The sequence below is a fragment of the Frieseomelitta varia genome, unplaced genomic scaffold (assembly GCF_011392965.1).
Source record: "Frieseomelitta varia isolate USP_RPSP 00005682 unplaced genomic scaffold, Fvar_1.2 scaffold_429, whole genome shotgun sequence".
Classification (NCBI taxonomy): Eukaryota; Metazoa; Arthropoda; class Insecta; order Hymenoptera; family Apidae; genus Frieseomelitta; species Frieseomelitta varia.
The window spans coordinates 30,047-52,440 of NW_025110178.1; the positions used below are offsets into that span (position 1 = coordinate 30,047).

General features: G+C 33.6%; 2 protein-coding genes and 1 long non-coding RNA gene across 7 annotated transcripts; 2 read left to right on the top strand and 1 right to left on the bottom strand.

Moving 5' to 3' along the window:
• The first annotated feature begins 1,417 nt into the window (after positions 1-1,417).
• Positions 1,418-3,507, top strand: LOC122531967 (putative lipoyltransferase 2, mitochondrial). 5 transcript variants are annotated; one of them, XM_043660350.1, is made up of 6 exons: positions 1,418-1,489; positions 1,732-1,856; positions 1,945-2,166; positions 2,232-2,376; positions 2,469-2,570; positions 2,648-2,867. In XM_043660350.1, the coding sequence occupies exons 2-6, from the start codon at positions 1,837-1,839 to the stop codon at positions 2,717-2,719; spliced, it is 561 nt and encodes a 186-aa protein (XP_043516285.1). In that variant the 5' UTR covers positions 1,418-1,489; positions 1,732-1,836; the 3' UTR covers positions 2,720-2,867. The 5 variants fall into 5 exon arrangements, with proteins under 5 accessions (XP_043516285.1, XP_043516284.1, XP_043516286.1 ...); XM_043660349.1 differs by lacking the exon at positions 1,418-1,489 and adding an exon at positions 1,535-1,553; XM_043660351.1 differs by lacking the exon at positions 1,418-1,489 and adding an exon at positions 1,590-1,665.
• A 1,226-nt stretch (positions 3,508-4,733) lies between these two features.
• LOC122531964 (innexin inx1) lies at positions 4,734-11,486 on the bottom strand. Its single transcript, XM_043660339.1, has 4 exons — positions 10,105-11,486; positions 8,858-8,965; positions 7,837-7,992; positions 4,734-7,627 (listed from the first exon to the last, which is right to left on the bottom strand). The coding sequence occupies exons 1-4, from the start codon at positions 10,351-10,353 to the stop codon at positions 7,058-7,060; spliced, it is 1,083 nt and encodes a 360-aa protein (XP_043516274.1). The 5' UTR covers positions 10,354-11,486; the 3' UTR covers positions 4,734-7,057.
• A 36-nt stretch (positions 11,487-11,522) lies between these two features.
• On the top strand, positions 11,523-12,863 carry LOC122531969. Its single transcript, XR_006307428.1, has 3 exons — positions 11,523-11,715; positions 11,810-11,859; positions 11,967-12,863. It is a non-coding gene; the product is annotated as an uncharacterized LOC122531969 (long non-coding RNA).
• The last annotated feature ends 9,531 nt before the right edge of the window (positions 12,864-22,394 follow it).

Below are 22,394 nucleotides of genomic sequence, written 5' to 3' on the forward strand. Positions count from 1 at the left end.
CGAGGAGAACACGGTATTCCAGTGTTGAAAAATTTCACCGTTAAAAAAGACCGATACACCTCGATCGATACCGGAATTTCTCATTATCCCGTCGCTGTTAACATCCAGATATTTCATCTTTCACCCCTCCAGGCGATGCACAAGCCCTGGCCGGAAAATCGAAGCAAAAAAGACAGCGAGGAAACATCATGCCGACGCGATATGAAACATAATGGTTACGCAAAGTCATTTGCGTTTTTTGTTAATGTGCTCGCCCACCTCCCGTTGTTCCCGCTGGCCAACATTTTGTTTGCCGTGCTATCAAGACGAACGAATGTGCACACACGCGTGTTCGTTGTCAGTCGATAGCCTGATCGATCGTGGCACCGCGCAAAACTGGAGGAAGAAGAGAAACGACCGACGATGGAGCAACGTCCGTTTGCTCGTTACCGGAACTGACGAGTCAAACTACAACCTGATAATAACACGCTACTTTCATAATTGCCGATGTAATTAGAGGGATGGGGAGGGGAGTCGTGGCGGCACTTCCGCCGCGGAACGTACGATTGCGTTCGTCCTCGCTCTGGAACAGGCGCTTGCCTATTGTTCCCGGCTCTACGATTTCGTTTCTTTGCCAGATCTGACAAGTGCAATCTCTTTCGCCTCTGCGTCGTTCGCATAACTGTTCTACAGGCTGATTTTTTTTAAATATTACAACCGATTTGATCTCTTTGATAAATTTAAAAAATACACAAAGTGAAAATAATAATCTTGGAATTTTAGCAATCTAATCTGAAGCGAGTGTCTTGATTTCCTCCAGAATGATCTATAGTAATTGTTAGGTCCCCGAATCTTTTATTCTGCGTTAGTTGAAATTTTAAATTTATAAATATATTATTTATATATATATATATATTGGTTATTTTATTAATTTTAAATAATATATATATTTAGTTGTTTATTTTATTATATATGTATGTATTAAGTCTGTAGTGGTGGTTTAAAATGTTTTATTCTTTATTAGTTGAAATTTTAAATTTATAAATATATTATTTATATATTTATATAAATTTGATTATTTTTATTAATTTTAAATAATATATATATACATATTTAGTTGTTTATTTTATTATATGTGTATTAAGTCTGTAATGGTGGTTTAAACTTTTTTATTCTGTATTAGTTGAAATTTCAAATTTATAAATATATTATTTATATATATATAAATTTGGTTATTTTATTTTAAATAATATATATATGTATATATTTGTTGTTTATTTTATTATATATACATGTGTATTAAGTCTTAAATAATATATATATATATTTAGTTGTTTATTTTATTATATATATATATATATATATATATATATATATATATATATATATACATACATCTTATATCAGTGTTTTAACATTAATAAAAGATAATGAATCTATATTATAAGAATTATTTGGGAATTTTTTTATTGAAGATTTAGTATCGTTATTGATATTGATCATTCCTAATGTACCTAACCTTAATTCTTTGCTGATATTATTTTTACTTTGATTTATGAAAAAAAGATTATTGTGTAATTAATTTGATTAGTGGTATTACTTTTGTAATTAACCAGCAAGATAATCATTTTGTATTTTTTTGTTGTTTTGCATTCTTTATAAAATCAAAATTCATTAATATATCAGGTTGTGTATGTTAACCAACTATAACTAAAATTTTGTTTATATTATTAATTCTAAATGTTCTATCAGGCATCCTTAGAGAATCCTCCAAAGGAAGAATTAAAAGTATCTGAACTCTCGCCAATTATATTCAATGGATATATTAATTATGTCAGTGACTTTAACGAATGTGCTATGATTTGTGATGATCTTATGTAAGACTTGCACAATTGACTCAGATAGAAGATATAATTCTCAAACATATATATATTTTATGTATATTTTTTTTTGTAATTTGTTTAGAACAAAAGTAGAAAAGTATAATAGAGAAATACCAATAGGATTTGACTTGGAGTGGCCCTTTAGTTTTCAAAGCGGATCTGGTAAAACAGCTTTAGCACAGATTTGTCTCAGTGAAAAGGTCTGTTATCTATTACATATATATTCGTTTACAAAATTGCCTGCTGCATTTGTGATCCTCTTAAGCCATCCAAAAGTGAGATTAGTTGGAGTTAACATAAAAAAGTAAGTCAATTAATAAAACTTTGTTGGAATAAAATTTATACATTGTATGATTTATTTATTTATAGTGATATTTGGAAGCTAGGTAGAGATTTTAAGGACTTCCCAGCTTCTAAAGTTGTGGAAAATAATTGTGTTGATTGTGGTAAATTTGCGAATACAGTGTTAAACAGATCTTGCCGGTGGAGTTTAGAAAAATTAACAGAATATTTGGTTGGTATTTTTTTTTTTTTATGTTAAAACTGTAAATCAAAAGGTAATCAATGTTGTTTATCTTTTTTGTTCCTTGATCTTTTTTGTTTTAGCTAAAAAAGAAGATTAATAAGAACCCAAAAGTGAGAAAAAGTAAATGGCATATGCATCCATTGAATGATGAGCAAAAACTTTATGCTGCAACAGATGCTTATGTATGCTACGTATAACATTATATATTACATACAATTATATTTTTCATTTTAATATTGAATATATTTCTTTTTTACAGGTTTCCTGGCTCTTACATATAACTATACAAAAACAGGCAGATTCAAAAGAGATACAGAATAAAGAACATTGACATTGTCCCGCTATGTCTACAAAAATAGTTAAAGTTTTGTGGGCAGGTAGATTAAGTTACAGTTCTGGACTTAAGCTACAAATGATATTATCTAATCAACACCACCAAAAGCTGGCAAATGATAATTGCAATACATTGATATTGCTTGAGCATGATCCAGTATATACAGTTGGAATTAGAGATAAAGAATATACAGTAAAAGATGAAGAGAGATTAAAAAGTTTAGGTGCAGAATTTTTCAGAACTAATCGAGGTGGCCTTATAACTTTTCATGGACCTGGACAATTAGTGGCATATCCCATATTAAATTTAAAGCAATTTAAAACCAGCATTAAATGGTATGTCTGCCAAATAGAGAAAATGATTATTCGCTTATGTGCAGAATATGGCATTAAAGGTGAAACGTCCCCAAACACCGGTGTATGGGTAAATGACAAAAAAATTTGTGCCATTGGTGTTCATGGAAGTCGTTATATAACGACACATGGTTTGGCTCTAAATTGTAATACAGACTTAAGTTGGTTTAATCATATCGTACCTTGCGGTGTCGAAGGAAAAGGTGTAACAAGTATTAGTCAAGAGCTTAATGCAAATTTAACTATTCAAGATGTGCTACCACTGTTTCAGAATGCTTTTAAAGATCAGTTTCAATGTACATTAATTGAATACTCGGTAGAAGAATCTTATCAATTGTTCAAGCTTCTTAACGAGGATAAGTGTGTGCAAAAGACTTGAAAAAAATAGAATGTATTAATTTTAATAAATTTGTATATTTTTAATGTTTTATACATTTGTCTAATTTAATATTAATTTATATAATACACCTTCAATTGTGTCATGATCAGTTTTGATTCAAATTCAACGAGAAAATTAAATAATTCAGGAGACTGTTTAGCCGAGGATGTAATTCAGCAGGAAGAATTGCAAAAATTTGCAAATTAATCCCTTTATTTTCTTTTTTCTTTGGCAAATGGAAAATTTAATCGATTCATGGACTTCAAAATGCTGCGTTGCGGTGAAATGGTGGAACTAATCGCTATTGTTGTCCTTGTGTGTAGCGACCTATAGTTCCTCGAGTACGAGTTTCGAACACCAACTTGCACAAGCCGCAAGTGGCTGTGCGCCTAGCGTCGAAGTCAATCGATATTCGATGTTTAAGCAGAGTGCGGAACCGCCTAGGATGGGTGACCATATCCAGCCTTAGCCGAGTAGTTACAACAACAAGCGTCTGGGGTTAAGGAGTCGCTGCCATCAACCCCACTGATGATGAGTCTAGGCAGCGACTCTGAGACGAAACGCACAACCTTTCCTCACCTTACCCACATCATCATCACTTCCTATATTATCCTCGCATTATCATCGACACTTTCAATCCCTTCATGTCTGTGAATGGTGTCATCTCTCAATTTCGATTAGAACTAACAATATAAAAAAATGAAAGATTTGATAGGTGGCAGCACATGACTTTTTCGTAGACAAGGAGGGCAATATTGTGCAACAAGGACAGCAATAGCGATTAGTTCTAGCATTTCGCCGCAACGCGGCGCTAGCATTTTAGGGTTCATAAATCTCTCGAATAACTTTTTAATTCCTCGCTTATTACGTTCAAAATTCGAATCAAAATTGTTTGGAAACATAGTAAAAGTGCGTACGACAAATATAGACAATTATTGACACAAACTTATCACATCCAATTGACAAATAATATAAATGCAAAATGCTCAATGAAGGATGAAAGTTGAATAAAAAATAATCTTCCTCTACAATATCGTTCCATAGATTTAGGTAAATAAGTGAATATTAATTAAAATTTGCCTTTATTTCCTTAAAAGTTTAAAAAGAAACTTCAAAGAGGTCGGTGATATGTATCATAATATGATTTTACATTACAATAAAAATTTTATACAAAATCGTAAATGTTCAGGCCATTTTCATAATTTCTTATAGAATTATACGAACAAAGGACGATTTAGGAGTTTCTTATCAGCATGAAGAAATTTATTGTCTGACTTTGGGATATCTGTGATCCAGGGCAACGACCCGGTTTTTCCTGCTGACAAGAAGTCTTAACATCCATCGCGTTTCAACGCGGCCGTTGTACTCAAAAATACTCATTATTGTCAATCTTGGTCACTGATCTAAGAACCTGTTTTATTTGGTGAAAGAACGATCAGCTTCGATCGCTAGGATAATCAAACTAACCTGATACTTTAAAATGATTGGCTAGCCAATGTCCATAAAACAGGTTCATGAATAACGAGAGACAGGTAATAGAGAGAAAAATAACAGTCAGAGACAGAGACTGTATGTGAGTGTGTGCAAAGCCAAAGTGCATAAAGGGTATGTGAACAGTACAAGTACGAAAGAAATCCACGTGTCCTTCCATATCGGTAAGAAATAATCGCTTGACTTTCAATCAATCCTACGACTCGTCGTTTACGAGTTCAATCCACAAGATTCTACTCACACACAATTCAACTCTTGCGAACGTTCTTGTCTGGAACATAAAGTGCAACGCTACACTTCACCATCGACGTCACTAAGGCGCTTTAATATTTGATCCTTCCTCAATATTTTATTCCGTAAAATTAAAATAAGAACATACTAGGTTTTAAATAGAAAACTTTTATTCCTCTTTTAAATATCAATATAATGCTAAAGAAGAAGCATATAACATCGCCGAATTAAAGTATAATATATTCTCGATATCTTATATCGAGAATCCTATTAATCTTTCACATTATCGTTTTTCTACACTCGTCAATAGACTATCCGAAAGAGAAGAAATATATTGCGTGTCGGAGCTTTACATTTCAACTTCCCTACTAACTTAGGAAATTAAGCATTGGTTAAATTATCGATTAAACGCTATGGTAAAATTGAGACAGGAATAAGCAAATATTTCCTATGTGTGAACAAAATTATATACTATACGAAACATCTTCTTTTGCAACTATTATTACAAAATATTATTAAATGGAATGTAGGTGTATTACCTATTATACCAATATTTCATTTGATACAATATCGCTGTAGTAGTTAAATGTAAATTGTAGAATTATATACGAAACATCATGCATCTTTGTCAATCTTTACTTCTCTCTTTAATTGCCTATTAATCATGTAAAATATAGTACCGTTAAAATTCGGCCCGCTCTTTTGTTCTTCGATTCTTATTTTCCAATAGGAAATATATATATATAATACAGTTTGTTTAACGCTCGTGCAGCGACATAGAAATTGATTAAAACGTAGTAGGAAATGTATATTGCTCGAAGTTTAATTTAACGTTCAATAGAAATCTTCTTCGACAATGTTTTCTTGTCGATGGAACACAAATGGGCAGATAATCGTTTGCCATACAAAATGCCTAAACTACTTGCGTCTTCTAAACTCATGGAAATGGATAAAATAATAATAACTTTATAATAACAATTATTTAAAGATCCATCTCCTTAGTTTCTCATTTGTAACAAAATTTTAAATGCATTTCATGATAAACTATATGAAAATTACTTTATCTGGTACTGTTATTCGACTAACTTATTTCCAATCTAATTAAAATAAAATTCAATATAAAATATTGAGAAAATTCTATGAGAATTCGAAAAGAAAAAAAATCTTTATTAACTTGAAAGAAAAGGAAATTAAAGGAAATTTAAATAAAATATATGAAATAGCATAGCTGCGTTTCTCATAACATACGGTAATATATGTCGTCGCGTTCGCAAGATCGATGCATTAAAAAAACACCAAGATGATCTCATGGTAAAAAAACGTTGTAAAGTAAAAGATATCCTCGCACGCTATCACGATCAAGAATTTTTCTAATGCTATAGAAATGATTTGCTTTGAGCAATACTTCTCGGAGAAGTAAAATAGCTTTGTTTCCTTTGGAGAACGAACACTAAATGAAGAAATATTGTTAAAATATAATGATTCGCGTGCGTGTGTACGTAACACATCGCTATTATATTTACATACACGCGCAACAAACATACACACACGCATACGCACGGAGATCCTAAACGTGGTCACTTTAACGCGGCATCAAGAATGTCTTCGCCGTGGTTACTACGTCAGTCATACATAGAAATTGTTTGTTCTAGGTGCTAGTTAGGAAATTATCTGTTTCATCATTTCCAGACATAGACATATGTAGTCAGTAACTATACATTTGCCTGTAACTCTTCAAGTTTCTTTAATAAAAACTAATGGAGACTTGTCAGAGAAACGGGGCAAATGGATCTCTCTTGGCGACCAATCAATAAATCAGTCCATGACTGTATTGTCTTTTAATCCTTCGAACTTCTAATAATAAAATAGAAAAATCTAAGTCTAAGCGACTGAATGCGTGTCACTCATTTTCTTAGTGAGTTCTTGAAGGAAGTTTCTGTATATTAACGAGTCCATGTTAGAAGAAAGGATGTAGAGAAGCCACCAATCACCCAGATCAATCTTCTTGCTGATACTGGAGCAAGTTTCAATGGAAGGAAGTCTTGAGGACATTTGAAGCAATCTCGGTCTGATTGCTGGAGCAAAGATTATGGCAGCTCTGTAGACCATCAGGCCCAATAGCAGGATCAACAGAATTGTAAACCAAAACCAAATGAAAATGTATGTCTTCTCGTTGACAATGTTCAACGGAAGGATACACAGAGAATCGTGCTTCTGTATTGTTCCTGATGCACCGTACTTGTGGAATATGCATTTTGTCACGCGTGGAAAAATATAAACCATAGGATCGACACGCTCTTCCTGAGGGACGTCAGGTAGCGAGAGTACTCGTAGACCGTAGCTGAGGAATTCGCCGTCAAAGAATTGATTCATCAAGCACAATTGAAGAAAGATGTTAATGAAACAGAGAGCCTCGCAGCCAAAATACCGATACACGTACGTGTTGTGTGTCTGAAAGAAGAAGCAATCGGTGAATTGGCATAAATTGGACTCAATGAAGGCAAATTGGATCTAACCAAATTGTCTCAGCCTTTCTCTCCCCTTTACTTTTATGCTCTTTCTCTGAAGATATGATGATTTCAAATAAAAAATTTAAGGAGGAATGTAAATTTTTTAAATTGTCGTAGACAGAATTTGACAAAACTTTCATCTCTTATTACCTTCCTATACTGCATTAGGTAAATCATTAGCATTGACTTTTTCTTGTCAATGTTTTCTTCGCGATCGAGACCATGATTCATACCCATAACTAGTGCATTGATCAGACCACCCTCGCACATATTCCACAACCATTGTGGAATGTAACACAGTAGTGCCTAAAAAAATATTCCATTGATTAATAACATATTATACTTATATTGATACAATACATATATATATACAAGATATGTTTAATATAATTTGTGATAATTAATAAATTTAATATTTATTATTAATATTCTCAATAAAAGAAATATTTTGATCCTTTCGTTTGAGACATTAAGAAATATTTAAATAAAATTGCATCAGCATATTTTTATATAATTCACATGTAATTAATAACGCAAATTTACACTCGCATTGATATACATATACGCCGATGTAATCTGCCCCCAGCGATATGTAAAAGATTTAGTATTAGAGCTTTTTATTAGCAAAAGAAATTGTGGCTATGAAGAATATTTACATATACAGCAGAACACTACTTATCAGAACCTGTCAGAGGGCAAACAGTTCAAATATCTTTCCATGCAACGTGTCTTCTCCTATCTACGAAGAACTTAAATTTAGATAAACGCAGTCATTCGACGATTAATCGCATGGTAATTAAAATTTTATTCCAAGAAATGGAGTCATTAAAGAATTGAAATTGCATAACAATATTAAAATGATTTGTTCATATTCAAGTTAATAATAAAAATATGGATGTCTGTAGTTCATTAAAACAGTTCTTGCCAAAAAAAAAATAATGAGAAAGAAATTTTACAAGTATGAGAGTTATCACTTAAGCAAAACAGTGATGAAATTTTTAACCGATCAATTTTTGCAGTGGCGCAATCGTGCTTACGAATCAGTTTTCGGATATCCTATACGAGAAAGGTGAGAACAACGACAGTAAAGGAAAACCTAAACCAAGAAGGTGCGCGCAGCTGTCGTGTGCTTTATCTGTCGCGTGTGCAAGATTAATAAACGAGTCTTTACCTGGAAGAACAACACGAAGCAGACCCACTGGTAATAAGTGTAATATTTCCTCGCATCCACGTCGCCGAAATCGTTCGCCACTCCTGGATGCGCTACTTCTAGTCCAACCTGATGAAAGAAACAAATAATTTGTCAACGACGAGGGATTGCAGGTGCAATTGATCAAATTTATTTTTTTTTACGTCATGCTATGAATTTGATCACGTTGCATCAGAAACATTGGTCGAAAGGATAGTTAATGTTACAATAACTAAAAAATTATATATTGACTGAACTAGTTACTCTTAATTAAGTATCATAAGTTTCTGGATAATTATTTGAAGAATACGGTTATCTTTGACAAATCTATTACGTATATAAGGTGAGGACCGAGTGTAAATTTAAAAGTATGTAAAATTATGATTAACCACTTCATTTCTGTATATAAGAATCTTTATTTATATCCAGTTATCTTATCTATATCCAGTCTAATTAGATAATCGCGCAATTAAAAATTCAAACGGACCTAATAAGTGTAAAATTATATATATGGAACATTACATTTAAAGATTAGTAACTTGATAATTACTAGCAGTCTGAAATGATTTCATTTGGTATTTTCAATTTATTATTAATTTTTTTTATTATACATGTAAGTAACTTTCTAAATAATATAATTAAATAACAATATAACCACCAAGGAACTAAAGACTTTACTTAAAAGAAATTTTTAAAAGAAGAATTACAATTACAGTTCGCGTCTGCAATCATTATAAGGTGTATCTACTTCTAAATGCGACGATATTTCTCAATATTTTAATTAATGTCGCCTACTTTGATTTAAAAAATCAACAGATAACATAAATAACACACATCTATTACACGAGAGAAAGCATAATGGCTTCTATAGTCGTGAGACAATAAATCTTTCTTTTTATCTATCTACATTACGCGGCTGAATATTCAGCTGCAAAAACAATTTCAAACAATTAATAAAAACATTTTCGGCAATTAATGCGTTAACTTCAGAGCTTTCTCATAATGAGAAATATATATTGCATCATTGCTACGTAACAGACAGAAGCTGAAAATGTCTTCACAGTAAAAATCAGTCGGTGCAACAATTTTATTCTATAGCTATTAGCAATTGGTGTGATGACCGTCAGGACCCGAAGGTCGAAAACAAGTGGTTTAAACGATAGCCGTGATTAAAATACGAGTCCGAGTTGGAAAATTAGGGACGCAGTCGTTTAAACTGGATTACCCACCTGCCGATTAAATGCGTCCGGCATAGTAAACGTAGAAGTTATCCAGCAATAAGTGTTGATAGGGTGCGTGGGTAAACCCTGAACGATACAGGAGATCGGATTGCCGACGTATTGGGTGGCCGTGATCAGTATTGAACACGTGAAAAGCAGCACCGTTGTGAAGCGATTGTGTAACCGAAACACCATCGAATCCGTCGTTATTTCCTGCCATTTCAAATATTGTCCGAGGCTTCCGAGTAACTTGTACATGATTCTCTCGCTCTGTCAAACTTCCTTGATTGTTTACAAATTCGTGCGTCCTTGTTTACAAATCCGCGCGGTTAGTCCCACGTGGCAGAAACGTACACGAGTAAGGGAGAAAACAAACAAATTACCGACGAAAAAAGAAGAAGAACGCAAAATTGTATCGACTGAAATTTCCGCGAATCCTCATCTACCACGGTCAGGCTTGAAAAAGCGGTAAAATGAAACGAAACAGACACACGGATCGTCGTACGGCCTGTGTCCACGCGGCGTGCCTCTCTCTTTCCCTTTTCTCCTGATTCTCCTTCTCCTTTAGCGTCCTTCTCCCTTTTCTTCTTCCCTACCTCTATCCGTCGCTGCTTCTTGTTTCTTCCTCGAGGTGAAGAGAGCGCGCGCGCGCTCGCGCGCACAGCGATCGGTCACCGAACCACGTTAAACGAGATCGCGAAACGTTCACGATCTAGGGCTTGTATGCACAGAGGTTACCTTCCGTACGAATTCAATTTTGAAACGCGTCCAAGGCACAAGCGTGTCCTATCGACATCTTTCATTACCGGTAGATCGTGGGTCGAACGCGCGAAACACGTTTTTTCACGTATTATGTACTACTCTCAGTTAGTAAGGTAAACTGCGCGTGTGTGTCTGTTGGTAACTAATTCTGTTCCTTGAATCGATCGTACATCGATTTCTCCACGTGGTTTCTCCTTTCGTTAGACGCGGTTTCTGCCGATACGTGTGACCGTTTTAATTTCTCGAGTCTGCACAGAGTCGCGCTACGACGATCCAAACGTTACTAATTCGTCGCTTCGTGCCAGAGTCTGCGACACTCACTGTCAATCCTCCTATCTTTTTTTCCTTCGGATCGCGTCGGCTGAGGTGATTTCTCTCTCGGAGAGAGAAACACAGCCTGACGTAAAATTGTGCAACACCTTGAACTCCCCCGGCGTGCCACGAACCCCCTCTTTCTCCTCCTCTTTGTCTTTCTCTCCTCTATCCGCACGGCACTTTTTCCCTCGATATATCGTGCAGAGATAGATCCGTACGATGAACGGGTTGTTGCGAGCAGCAGCCAACACCGAATTGTGTCGGCATATACACGTATGTACGTAGCAGTCTTCAACGTCGACTGACGAGAAGTCAGTGGCTTGTTGTTCGGCCGAGGGGCGAGAGGGAAACTCTTTCGATCTGCTAGGGGGACTGCCGGAGTAGAAACGAGTAGGAGAGGGCCCAGGAGGTGGGGATCGAAACGGTGGGGGACCGACGGCTGCTTCAAACTCCCCCCTTTTGTGCCATGATACACTGTGTATACCCTGTTTCCATAGTGCATGCTCCTGCGTCCATAGCTACGTGACACACAGACTATTCTACGTACTGTTTTTTTTTTTAAACAATTTCTTTCTACGTATTCTTAAATCGAAGGATATAAATCACACACATTGACGATTCATTTTGTTTCTCTTAGGCATATGCGAAAACAGAATTTTGAATATACGAGAAGGCACGCTTATTATGGTATAACAGGAGGAGTACAATTTTAATCTTTATTATTGTATTAACTAGATGATATTTCTAATTAAATTAATTTTAGTAGTTTCAAGTAATTTTTACTATATTTTCAGATTGAGAATCACAGAAATGTAGTGATTTGATTTTCATACATGTAGCAGGTGAAAAAAAATTTCTTAAATTTGAGAAAAATAAATGAAGTTTCTACGTTCCGTGTAAAGCCAAGTAAGTTTCAAGTTTTCTCCTTCCAATATGCAAATTAAGAAGTAAAGTTGAAACGATGATTTAAAATTTAAAGCGTCTTGGGATTGCCATTACCCACTATGTACCGTTACTCGCTTGCTCGTATCTTCTTTTCTCTTCTGGTTCTGGTCTCTATTGTTCGCCTCGAATATCGTAATGAAAGTAAATCGGTTAAATTCGATCGTTAAATTCAATTGAACACCGAGGTTGACAAGAGAATCATACGTAGTATTTGCACGAGCAGTGTTTGTGCTCTGAATGGTAATAATACCGTTCTTAGAAAATGACTATAATATATCAAAAATTAATGAACACTTTAGAGGAGAAAATCAAAGGAAGGTTTTGCTTATCAATCTGTTATATTTCTTATTACATGCAAACATATATGTAATTCTAATTTAAGACATAAGTGGGCCAAGGTAAACGACATTTAATACATGACATTTCATATTTGTAAACACAACAAAAAATTGAGACTTTACTACTCCAAAGTATTGGACAAACATTTCCATTTATTTTGTGTATAGTATTGCACACTGCGATATTAGAAAGTAACATGTACTAAATATTGAATTTTTGTGATACATATTTGTTAGTACTATTAGAAGATACTTGCAAATTGTAACTGTTAATTAAAGGTTTATTCACTTTTCAAGCAAGACAACGGAATCAGTTGTTTGATCATTATAACGCTTCAAATAAATAATAAGAAATGATAAGTGGTGAAACTTGATTGTTAGATTTAATAGAGACTAAGAATTAAATTGTTAATGTAATTAACAATTATTACTTGCAGAAAAGAGAATTAAATTAGAATAATTAGTCTAAATATTAATAATGATAAAATAAAAAATAAAATTGTAAAGTAGAAGAAGATAATTTATTTAACTCTCTATGATCCAAATGTCATATTTATGAAAGAGACAGATTATGCAACTCCACATATCATGGTATAAATTGTAGAAGAATAGAAGATTAATTTCTTTTTTAATGTACTCTGTAGATTACATTGCATGTTCCATTTCTTTAAACTCAATTGTCAAGATAAATTCGCGTGTGAAACTACACCGGGTATGAGCAACACCATACGAATTATGCAATCAATATCAGCAATTTTGTACTGTCCGCTAGGTTCTCTCTCTCTTGTTTCACTTCTTTATTCTGCCGTTTACGAAGGGTGTCTACTGCAAATGTGTACGTGGCCAGATGCACGGCCCCTGAAAGGACTGTATTTTACCCTACGAAACGGAAATACCAGCAACTCTTGTGTGTGCTCCGTTGTCATTTGTTCAGGATGCTGAAAGCTGAAATATTAGATGGCTGCAGGACGAGCGACCGGTTTTACGAACGTTTAAGCATGAAAATTTCACTTAAAGCCTCATACATCCTCTTGATCTCTTCAACTATTTATATGTATTTCTAATTTTACATCATTATATATAATTCATTACATTTATAATGATATAATGATTATATATAATGACATAAGTCTGTTAATTTAAAAATTTAATTTAATAATTGTATTCCCAGTAAAAACATGTCCTTATAAAATATTCGACGTGACTAGTCTTCTGTTCTACACTTTTCTAATTTCCAGTCTGCACATACGTTTTCACTTGTACAAAGACGACAGTGACACATGTTATGCACATGTTTATGGAATCTTGAAGTCTCCCGGAGAACAAGCCTCAGGAGTTCCGGTTATCATAAACCATGGTCATGTTAAATTAAAATTTCTACGAAACTTTCCATGGAAATATTACTTACAGTTAGATCCTTATCAGAATACACATGTGTTTTGTTCTGTGAATTTAGAAGATAGAAAAAGAAAGATATGGTATATATATATATATATTGATATTTGGCAGAAGCAAAACGAGTACACATTAACGGTGTTCCATTCAACAAATACACCAACAGCAGATGGTAACGAGATATATTGCATAAATATTTTCATATTCGTCGTATCGGTTGAGCTTATTAAGATACACGTTGTCTTACACATGTTTGTTTCGTAACGAGTTTGTAACGAAATTTGTTAGAGCGGGAGTTCAGGATTTTTATCTTCGGACTACTCGTAAATGTAATAGAATTCTTAACTCGTGAATAATTTGTAACTGTAACAACCTGTCGTCCAGACACTATTGATCCGTACATATTTAACTTAAAAGTTTTTAACTTTTGCTACGCTATGTATGTTCATTTACATTCTTACATCGAGTTTTTAACTATCAGAAACACAATTTATTATCAGCAGTGTATTACCATGTATGTACATATCAAACGTACTGTTTGCTCACGTACAATCACGGAACAAGTTTATTTTTAACAAAAAGTAGATAGAGAATTTTCCTGAGTATTTAATTTAAAGACGAGAATTGTTTGATTTATTTGATCGTACGATTCCTCGTTATATTATTGTTGTCTTTGAAGCTTAATAAATTTTAGTGACGTAAAAAATTAGAGACTCCTCAAATCTTTAGTTTAAAGTTTATTTCAATGACGCTTAACTTTGTTTGTAGGATCAGATGTTGGATACAGAAATGGCTTTGAAATGGATTCTGTCCTTTTTACATACCATGCAAAAGCTAGGTCCAGATGTCTGCGCTCTCAACGGTTAAAATTTTCTCTGAAACCTTTAGAATGGTCCAGCAACAAGGTCGTACTCGAAGGTCCCTTTCTCTTTGGGTTTATCTATTTCTTTTGTTAATCTACAGGAATTTTTTTGCTAGCCTCCCAGTTACCAAAGTAAGTCCAGCTGTGCTGATCCTAGTTCTCGGCCAGGTATGCGCAACGATGTCCCTCGACTGTATCATGCTGCACAGTTCTACGAATTGTTTAGAAAACGATAAAGAAAAGAAATTGACAATTAGATATGGAAGAATATCCACAAGCTATACTTGGCTTGATTTCTAAGAAGGTAATGAATGACCCAGCTCTGCAGTAGAAATGTTGAGTTGCATGCAAGTTTAGAGCTAATAAACGATAGGAAGAAATGATACAACTGTGATATACAATGATAATTTATTTCTAAACTAAATCCTTGTGAGTCATCGGAATTTTCGATTATTAATTTCTCCAAAGTTGCGAATGAAACGTACGATACTCTTGCAACGTGCGGTCACATCTACATTCTTCGAATTCTAGTCATTAGCGATATGCTAACACAAACACTTGCTCTACGAAACTATTTCAAACGGAACGATTCTGTTTTACTATTTTTTTCTCGGAAAAGAAACCTTGCGTAGGCTTGTTAAAATAAAAATTTTTGGCTACATATTACATATAAAAATTATATATATATAAGTAATCTTATATACATATTTACACATATATATATGTGTGTGTGTGTGTGTAAATATGTATATAAGATTACATAAGTATAAAATTATTTATATATATATCTTAGAGATTAGTATATAATAGATTAATATAAGATTACTTATATATATAATATATATCTTATGTATATAAAATTACTTATATATATATATATATATATATAATATATATATACATATAAGTAATTTTATATACATATTTACACACACACACACGCGCGCGCGCGCGCGCGCGCGTAATCGATACCTCGCGTGTCATTGTAAAAATTTTACGTAGAAGTTTATGCCTTAATGATCGTGGTCGTCGTGTCATGGTCTCGTTTTCATTGCAACCGGTCGGTGGTCCAAATGTGCAACGTGTTGTAACTCAACCTTTTGTGCAAACGCGCCGCAACACGATATTGCAGGAGCAAGCGTTTCAACATTTCGACACTAGAGATAACGCAGCTCGATCCTCGGTGAGTTAACCGTGTTCGTGCAACAAAAAGAGGAAAAAAAAATGAGAAAGAGAAAAGAGAAAACAGGAGAAAGAAATGAAACGCGATGGAAGATGAAGTTGAACGAATACCTGGATTAAGTTCATAATCACTACGAGTCGATTGAAATTCATTCGAGAGGACTTATGTGCTTAATTGGAGATTCGTTGTTATCTTATCTCGCGCGAGCAAAAAATGACCTCTTCGCGAACTGTCCATTGAATGATATCACCCCATAATATTATAACGTGGGTACGTCAAACTCGGTCAAGGAAATCAGAGACAATATTTAGGAATGCGTGGTACCCTTCGATGTCGATTGGAAAATAGTCCATAATATAATAAATATTTTCCAATATAATAAATATAATAAATATAAGTATTTACTATTTATAATAGTAAATATTTTCCAATTTACCAACAAATTATATTTTTGTCATGAAACGCGTGTCAACGATGAATTATTGTAAAAGCCTCTTTGAACTTTTAATTTACATTTCACATGTGAATTAGTAATTGAACTGACAACAGATATATAAAAGTACTTAAGAAAAGAATGATGTAACTATAGAATTAAATAAGTAGCATTCGTATGAAGGAATGAATTTACCTTCCTATTATATATATATATATAAAATCATCGACTCCATGGCGTTTTCACAGTAACCGAATAGTATGTCAGAGTTTAGTGTTCGTTCCCTGCGTACTGCCGCGCCGCGTGCTTTATACGCGTCCTTAGTCGCAATTATCTTAATTAGAGTTCGTTTATGGACGACGACAATCACTCGTTTTGTCGGTGAAAAATTGCTCTTTCCTCTTTGCTTTCCAACTGAATCGCTTTATGAGCATCATCCACGATAAATCTTGGCGAGTTTCCTCGTCACCTGTGGTCTGCTCAACAAACCATGACCGTCTAGCATTTGATGTTGCATTCTGTCTTGCACGAGGGCTACCTTTCTGAACATAACCGGTTACATTAATCTTTTCATCAAAATGAAAAAGTTGGAGTTTTTCGAGTACCATTAGAAAGTAGCGTTGATAAAAGATTGTTGGTGCCAACCAAATCTTAGATTAAATTAAAACGAAATCTATATATTATATGTAAAGTAATTTACTGAAAAAAAAGAAAGATTTGATTATAAAGCTAGTACTTGCCTAATAAATTTAGTTTTATCAGTAGACATTTCAGTAGTTGAAAATCTCTGATATTATCTTCTACAATATAAACTAAATACATCTGGCCTATTTGAAACCGTGAAACCTTCAGTGTTGCACAATTCTTGATACTCCATTACTCACTGTCCATAAGCGATCATTTAGCCAGGATGTGTTACGACTTAAACGGCGTTTCCTTCAGCATCTTTCAGAAAACGAATTATCGCTGTTCTCTCGTAAAATGTTACATAAATTTGTACGATCAGGCGAATGATAAATCAGTTCAAGTACTTACGCGTGGAACTATGAATTTTTACGCGATATTCTCGCATGACGAAGTAACTTCAATTATGTAATTCCCGAATCTACATTTATCAAACTTTTTCCGAGATTGCATGTTTAAGTTGTTAGTTGCAGTGTTATAACGAATAACATGCTAATCTATGGAGCCTCCTTTCTTTCTGTTTGTTTGTTCGATGCAATAAAACCATTCATAATAGCAACCTCCTAATTGTTTCGATCAGAGTACAACTATCTTTTAAATCACTCTGTATTATACTCTTGTACACTGCAGAGCAGTCTTCTTAATGAAAAATTCTCACTCCAACAATCTGTAGCTATAAATTATCGAAATATTGAAATATTAAATTTACTCAAAGTTTCTATATGCACGATACTGAAGAATATTTCAAGAATTTGAAATTTTTTTAGTGAGTATTATATACGTGTTCCAAACCGTGGGAGATAAACAAGAATTTAAGTTGAATCTCTGTCTCTCTAACAGACCATCGTGATTTTTTCCTGTGTGATCACCGTGTAAATTGTATATTTCTGATGAAAATCCTTGAAGAGCTCGCCCCGTAGTATCTTCTCCTGTAATTTTACTTTACCTTGTACGAGTACTTTCACGAGAAGAGACGAACAGAGCATCGATCTACGAAACTGTACTCCTTAAATCCTGTCAAACCGGTTTTCACGTCAGTGTCTAGTTGAGAACCGCTGTAGGTCAATCGTGTCAATTGTGACGAATGTATGTCGACTCTGCTCGCGCGTCTGGTCCTTGTAATTCCTCAGACCTAAACAGCATAATCCATATTGTACGTGCAACATGCGTGCAACAAACGTGGACGAAATGCTAACAAGAATATTCTGCACCTATTAAGGTCTTTGTTTCGTTTATTTGTTCGTTCTCTTAACTCTCAGAGTGAACTTTTTAATTCAATTTACAACACTAAAAGTGTTACGAAAAATTATTCTTTTATGAACTATTTTATTATGGTAAGGAATCATTTTTATGAGCACTGTGTCTATACAAATGTACATACATTTTAAATCTCCAAATATACGTTTCTACAAGCATTTACAGATTCCTTATGACAAAAACAAGATTGACAACTTCTAGTTTCTAAACTTTAGACTCTGTAGTCAGCAGTTTTTTTTCTACAGGAATAACGTGTTGCCTCATTAGAATTTCTGTTACATTGCCGAGAGGAAAGAATCACACAACGTAGCTGCTCGTGTTAATTCCCGAGTCGAACTTTATCGCTATTTATTAAAATGATAAAGTACAGTAAATGAAAATTAATCTGTATTTAATCTACATGTAAAGCTTACTTTTACGTTTTTCTTCCACCGTTACATTTTTTTCATTATTCTCCGTCTGAACCGGGAGAATTTTAGAAAGCGGGCGTAAGAAATTGTCGTCCTAAATAAAGCGAGCCGAGTGAAAATGATCGGCAACCAAGGATAGATCGGATAGTTATACTTGTCTCGCAGATAGAAGAAAAAAAGGAAAAGGCTTGGACTTATAAGGGCAGACTCGGTCACGTTGGTCTCAGCCAGCCAATGTGTAAATACCTTATTCGATGGCTACACGTTAACCTCATTATCCATGCACACGTGCTCTCTGAATCCCATGGTTCCACTCACTCTCTCTCTCTCTCTTTCTGGCCACACCAACGCGTAAGACGTATGTACGTACGTACATTGAATAAAGTTTAAGTCTCAATACAACAGCACCGTTGTTTATTTAAGCTTTCCAACTGCGTCGTTTTAAATAAATGAACGAATACAGCATAGTATACTATACATACATATGTAAATACTTACGGTTTTTTTCGACGGGTTCCTTAGAGTTGTATCTTCGAAAATAATTCTAACTACTAAGAAAAAAAAAGATACTAAATATTATTTGACTTTGTACGTATGTGAAAATCATTTCGCTCTTAATCCTAGTATATTAATTGCAGGATGATAACACCTGGTACAGGTCTCGTTTAAATAAAATAATTATCTAAAAAAAATAAAACATGATAATTTTAATTATAAAAATATGATAATTATAAAAATGTGATAATTATCTAAAAAAAAATTATAATTAAATATGACAATTATAAAAATATGATAATTATCTAAAAAAAATTATAATTAAATATGATAATTATCTAAAAAAAAGTAAAATGGCGTGATCTTCATAAAATCTAAAATACATATGGACAAAAATTTCATATACAGACGAGCAAGAATTCCACGAAAGTTCCAAGTTAAAATTCTGCGGGCATTCTCACGATGCAAAGATCAGGGATCTGGATATCTTTTGGTACAAAACGTGTACATTTTTGAGACACACCGGTTCAGTCATCCAAAATCTCGTCACGAACAGAACAATGTAAGTACATACATAGCAACATTCTTATTTCTTCTGCGCCTTGTCTACGCTTCCAGAATATATTTTAGCTGCTGTCACTAATAAAAGCTGCTGCACTCACGGCTGATAAGCATTCGCAGCAAAACGTAACGTAAATTCATCATTCGGCATTGCATTTGTGTTTCTTCGTGTAGAAATAAAAATGTTCCACTTTCTCTTATGAGAGACACACTGTAAAGCCCCGAAACAGAGTTTCATCCGAGACTTTTATCTCCTAATAGACCAAAAGTTTTGATTTGATCGAGAACGAGATATACTTTTATGAATTGCAAAAAAAAAAAAAATTAACCATATATATATATAAAAGTAGATCAATCGAATCTTGACGATATATATACGGTGGTTTGTATAAAAAAAGAAAGAAAAAATTAAAAAATTCCCCTCAGGGATTCGATTGATCTACTTTTTCTTTTTCTTTCTTAGGTAGAGAGACCTTGCGCTTAATAACACTTTAAACAGCAAACAAGATCGAGAGAACTAGAGAAACAATATTCTGCGTACTTTGAAAATATTTCATCACTGACCACATACTTTTGTAAGAATGTCGCGATCGTCCCTTGCCACAAAATTCGGACTCTTTCCTTTCTCTTTGTGTTCCCTTGGCATGATGGCTTCCTCCAGCCAAGAATTCCTTTGGACTGACGAACGATAGTGATTGGTTCTACGAACTTGTACATAAGCACATAAATCTGCCGTTCTCGTGAGTCAGTATCTGACTCGTTTTGAAAGTTCATACACGTGTACCTATGCAATGTTGTGCTAGGAGAGTATCCAATGATATCCTGAGGATCATTTGCTGCGGTAATCAGGCTTCTATAAAAGTTGTGATTTTGTATTTCACGTAGAGATCTTGTCAAACTACCAAACAAACCTGAACTTTTTAACTTGCTAACGTTACTTTAAAAATTACGTCGAAAATGTCAAACTTTCAAATAAAAAAATTAAAGATTTGAATCAGAGACATGGCTAATTTGTTTCTTCTCGTGTCGAGATCATGTTCATCATTTACACTCGTGAAAATTGTTGAAAATTAGGCGAAAGAGAAAGAGACACAGAGTTCAAAAACAATTGTAATATTTAGAGTATAAATTATTTTAATAAGATCCTTGTAAAATTTCGGAAGAAAGTGAAATGCATTTTCGCTGACAATGAGAAAGAAAATTTCAAAAAAATTTGCCAAAAGATCTACACGAGATGAAAAACACGTTTCGAACATTTTCATTGCCGTGCACGTACTTAAGTTAACAAAATCGCTCGTTCAACGCTCATGTTGATAGAATGTGCAATTATGACACATAGAATAGCAGAGAATACGTATGAAATATGTCAGATAAGCGATTACAGTTACATCAAGTGCACGCGTGTGTCACGATCATGAGAGAACCTTCCTGGTATGTTCCTCTTTTCTACGGTGTGCACAGTCGTCATTTCCCGGTTGTGAGAGAGAACATAATGGACCGTGTTCCGGTCGCGATGACGCTACCTCCCACGCCGAAGGAACGAACAAAGATCTCGTAATCTGATTTTTCCAGCTTATATCTCTCGATCCAATACACACAATCGTTTGATTGTATTTAACTCATTTATGTTTAGCTCGTGCAATGTTTACGACGTTTAATTGTAACATAAGTGACGATGTTTCGTTCCTTTTTTAAAATTTTATTTTTAAGCGCGAGACAATGTTTCGTTCTTTTTTTTTTAATTTTATTTTTAACAATGCTTCGTTCTTTTTTTTAAATTTTATCTTTAACAATGTTTCGTTCTTTTTTTTAAATTTTATTTTTAACAGTGTTTCGTTCTTTTTTTTAAATTTTATCTTTAACAATGTTTCGTTCTTTTTTTTAAATTTTATTTTTAACAATGTTTCGTTCTTTTTTTTAAATTTTATTTTTAACAGTGTTTCGTTCTTTTTTTTAAATTTTATCTTTAACAATGTTTCGTTCTTTTTTTTAAATTTTATTTTTAACAATGTTTCGTTCTTTTTTTTAAATTTTATCTTTAACAATGTTTCGTTCTTTTTTTTAAATTTTATTTTTAAGCTCGAGACTGTTCCAAAATAGGTTATTATATATATATCTGCACGATACTTGGTTCGTAGGAATCTAGTTTTCTAAATCTTGCATTTATTTATCAGTTATCGCTGTCAGAAATGTGACAGATAATAAATCGTTATTTAAATTAATTGTGGAATAAAAATCTCCTTCTTCTCAATACTTGCTCAGTATTTCATATTTGTTTATTTACACAGCGAATAAATTAGAATTTTAAGTGATGAACTTGGAATTTTAGAACTTGAATGACATACATTATGGAATAATTTAGCAAATTTAGCAATGAGATTAGACGTCTATAAAAGAAGACATTTTTTTATTAAAGCAGTAATGAGTAAAATGTTATAGTTCTATCGTCATCAGATGTTGAAAAATCATTGTCCGTACCGTTCGTTAAGCTGATACAATTACCATATTTCGTAACGATAGACTTTCAAATATTTTCTTAACGCAAGATGCCGATAACCAGTTAGGTAATCAGTTCCTTCCGTTAAAGTTTATGATACAATCGTCCGTCGACATCTGCAAGTTACAACACACGATCATTTTTTTTTTTTTTTTGTTCTTT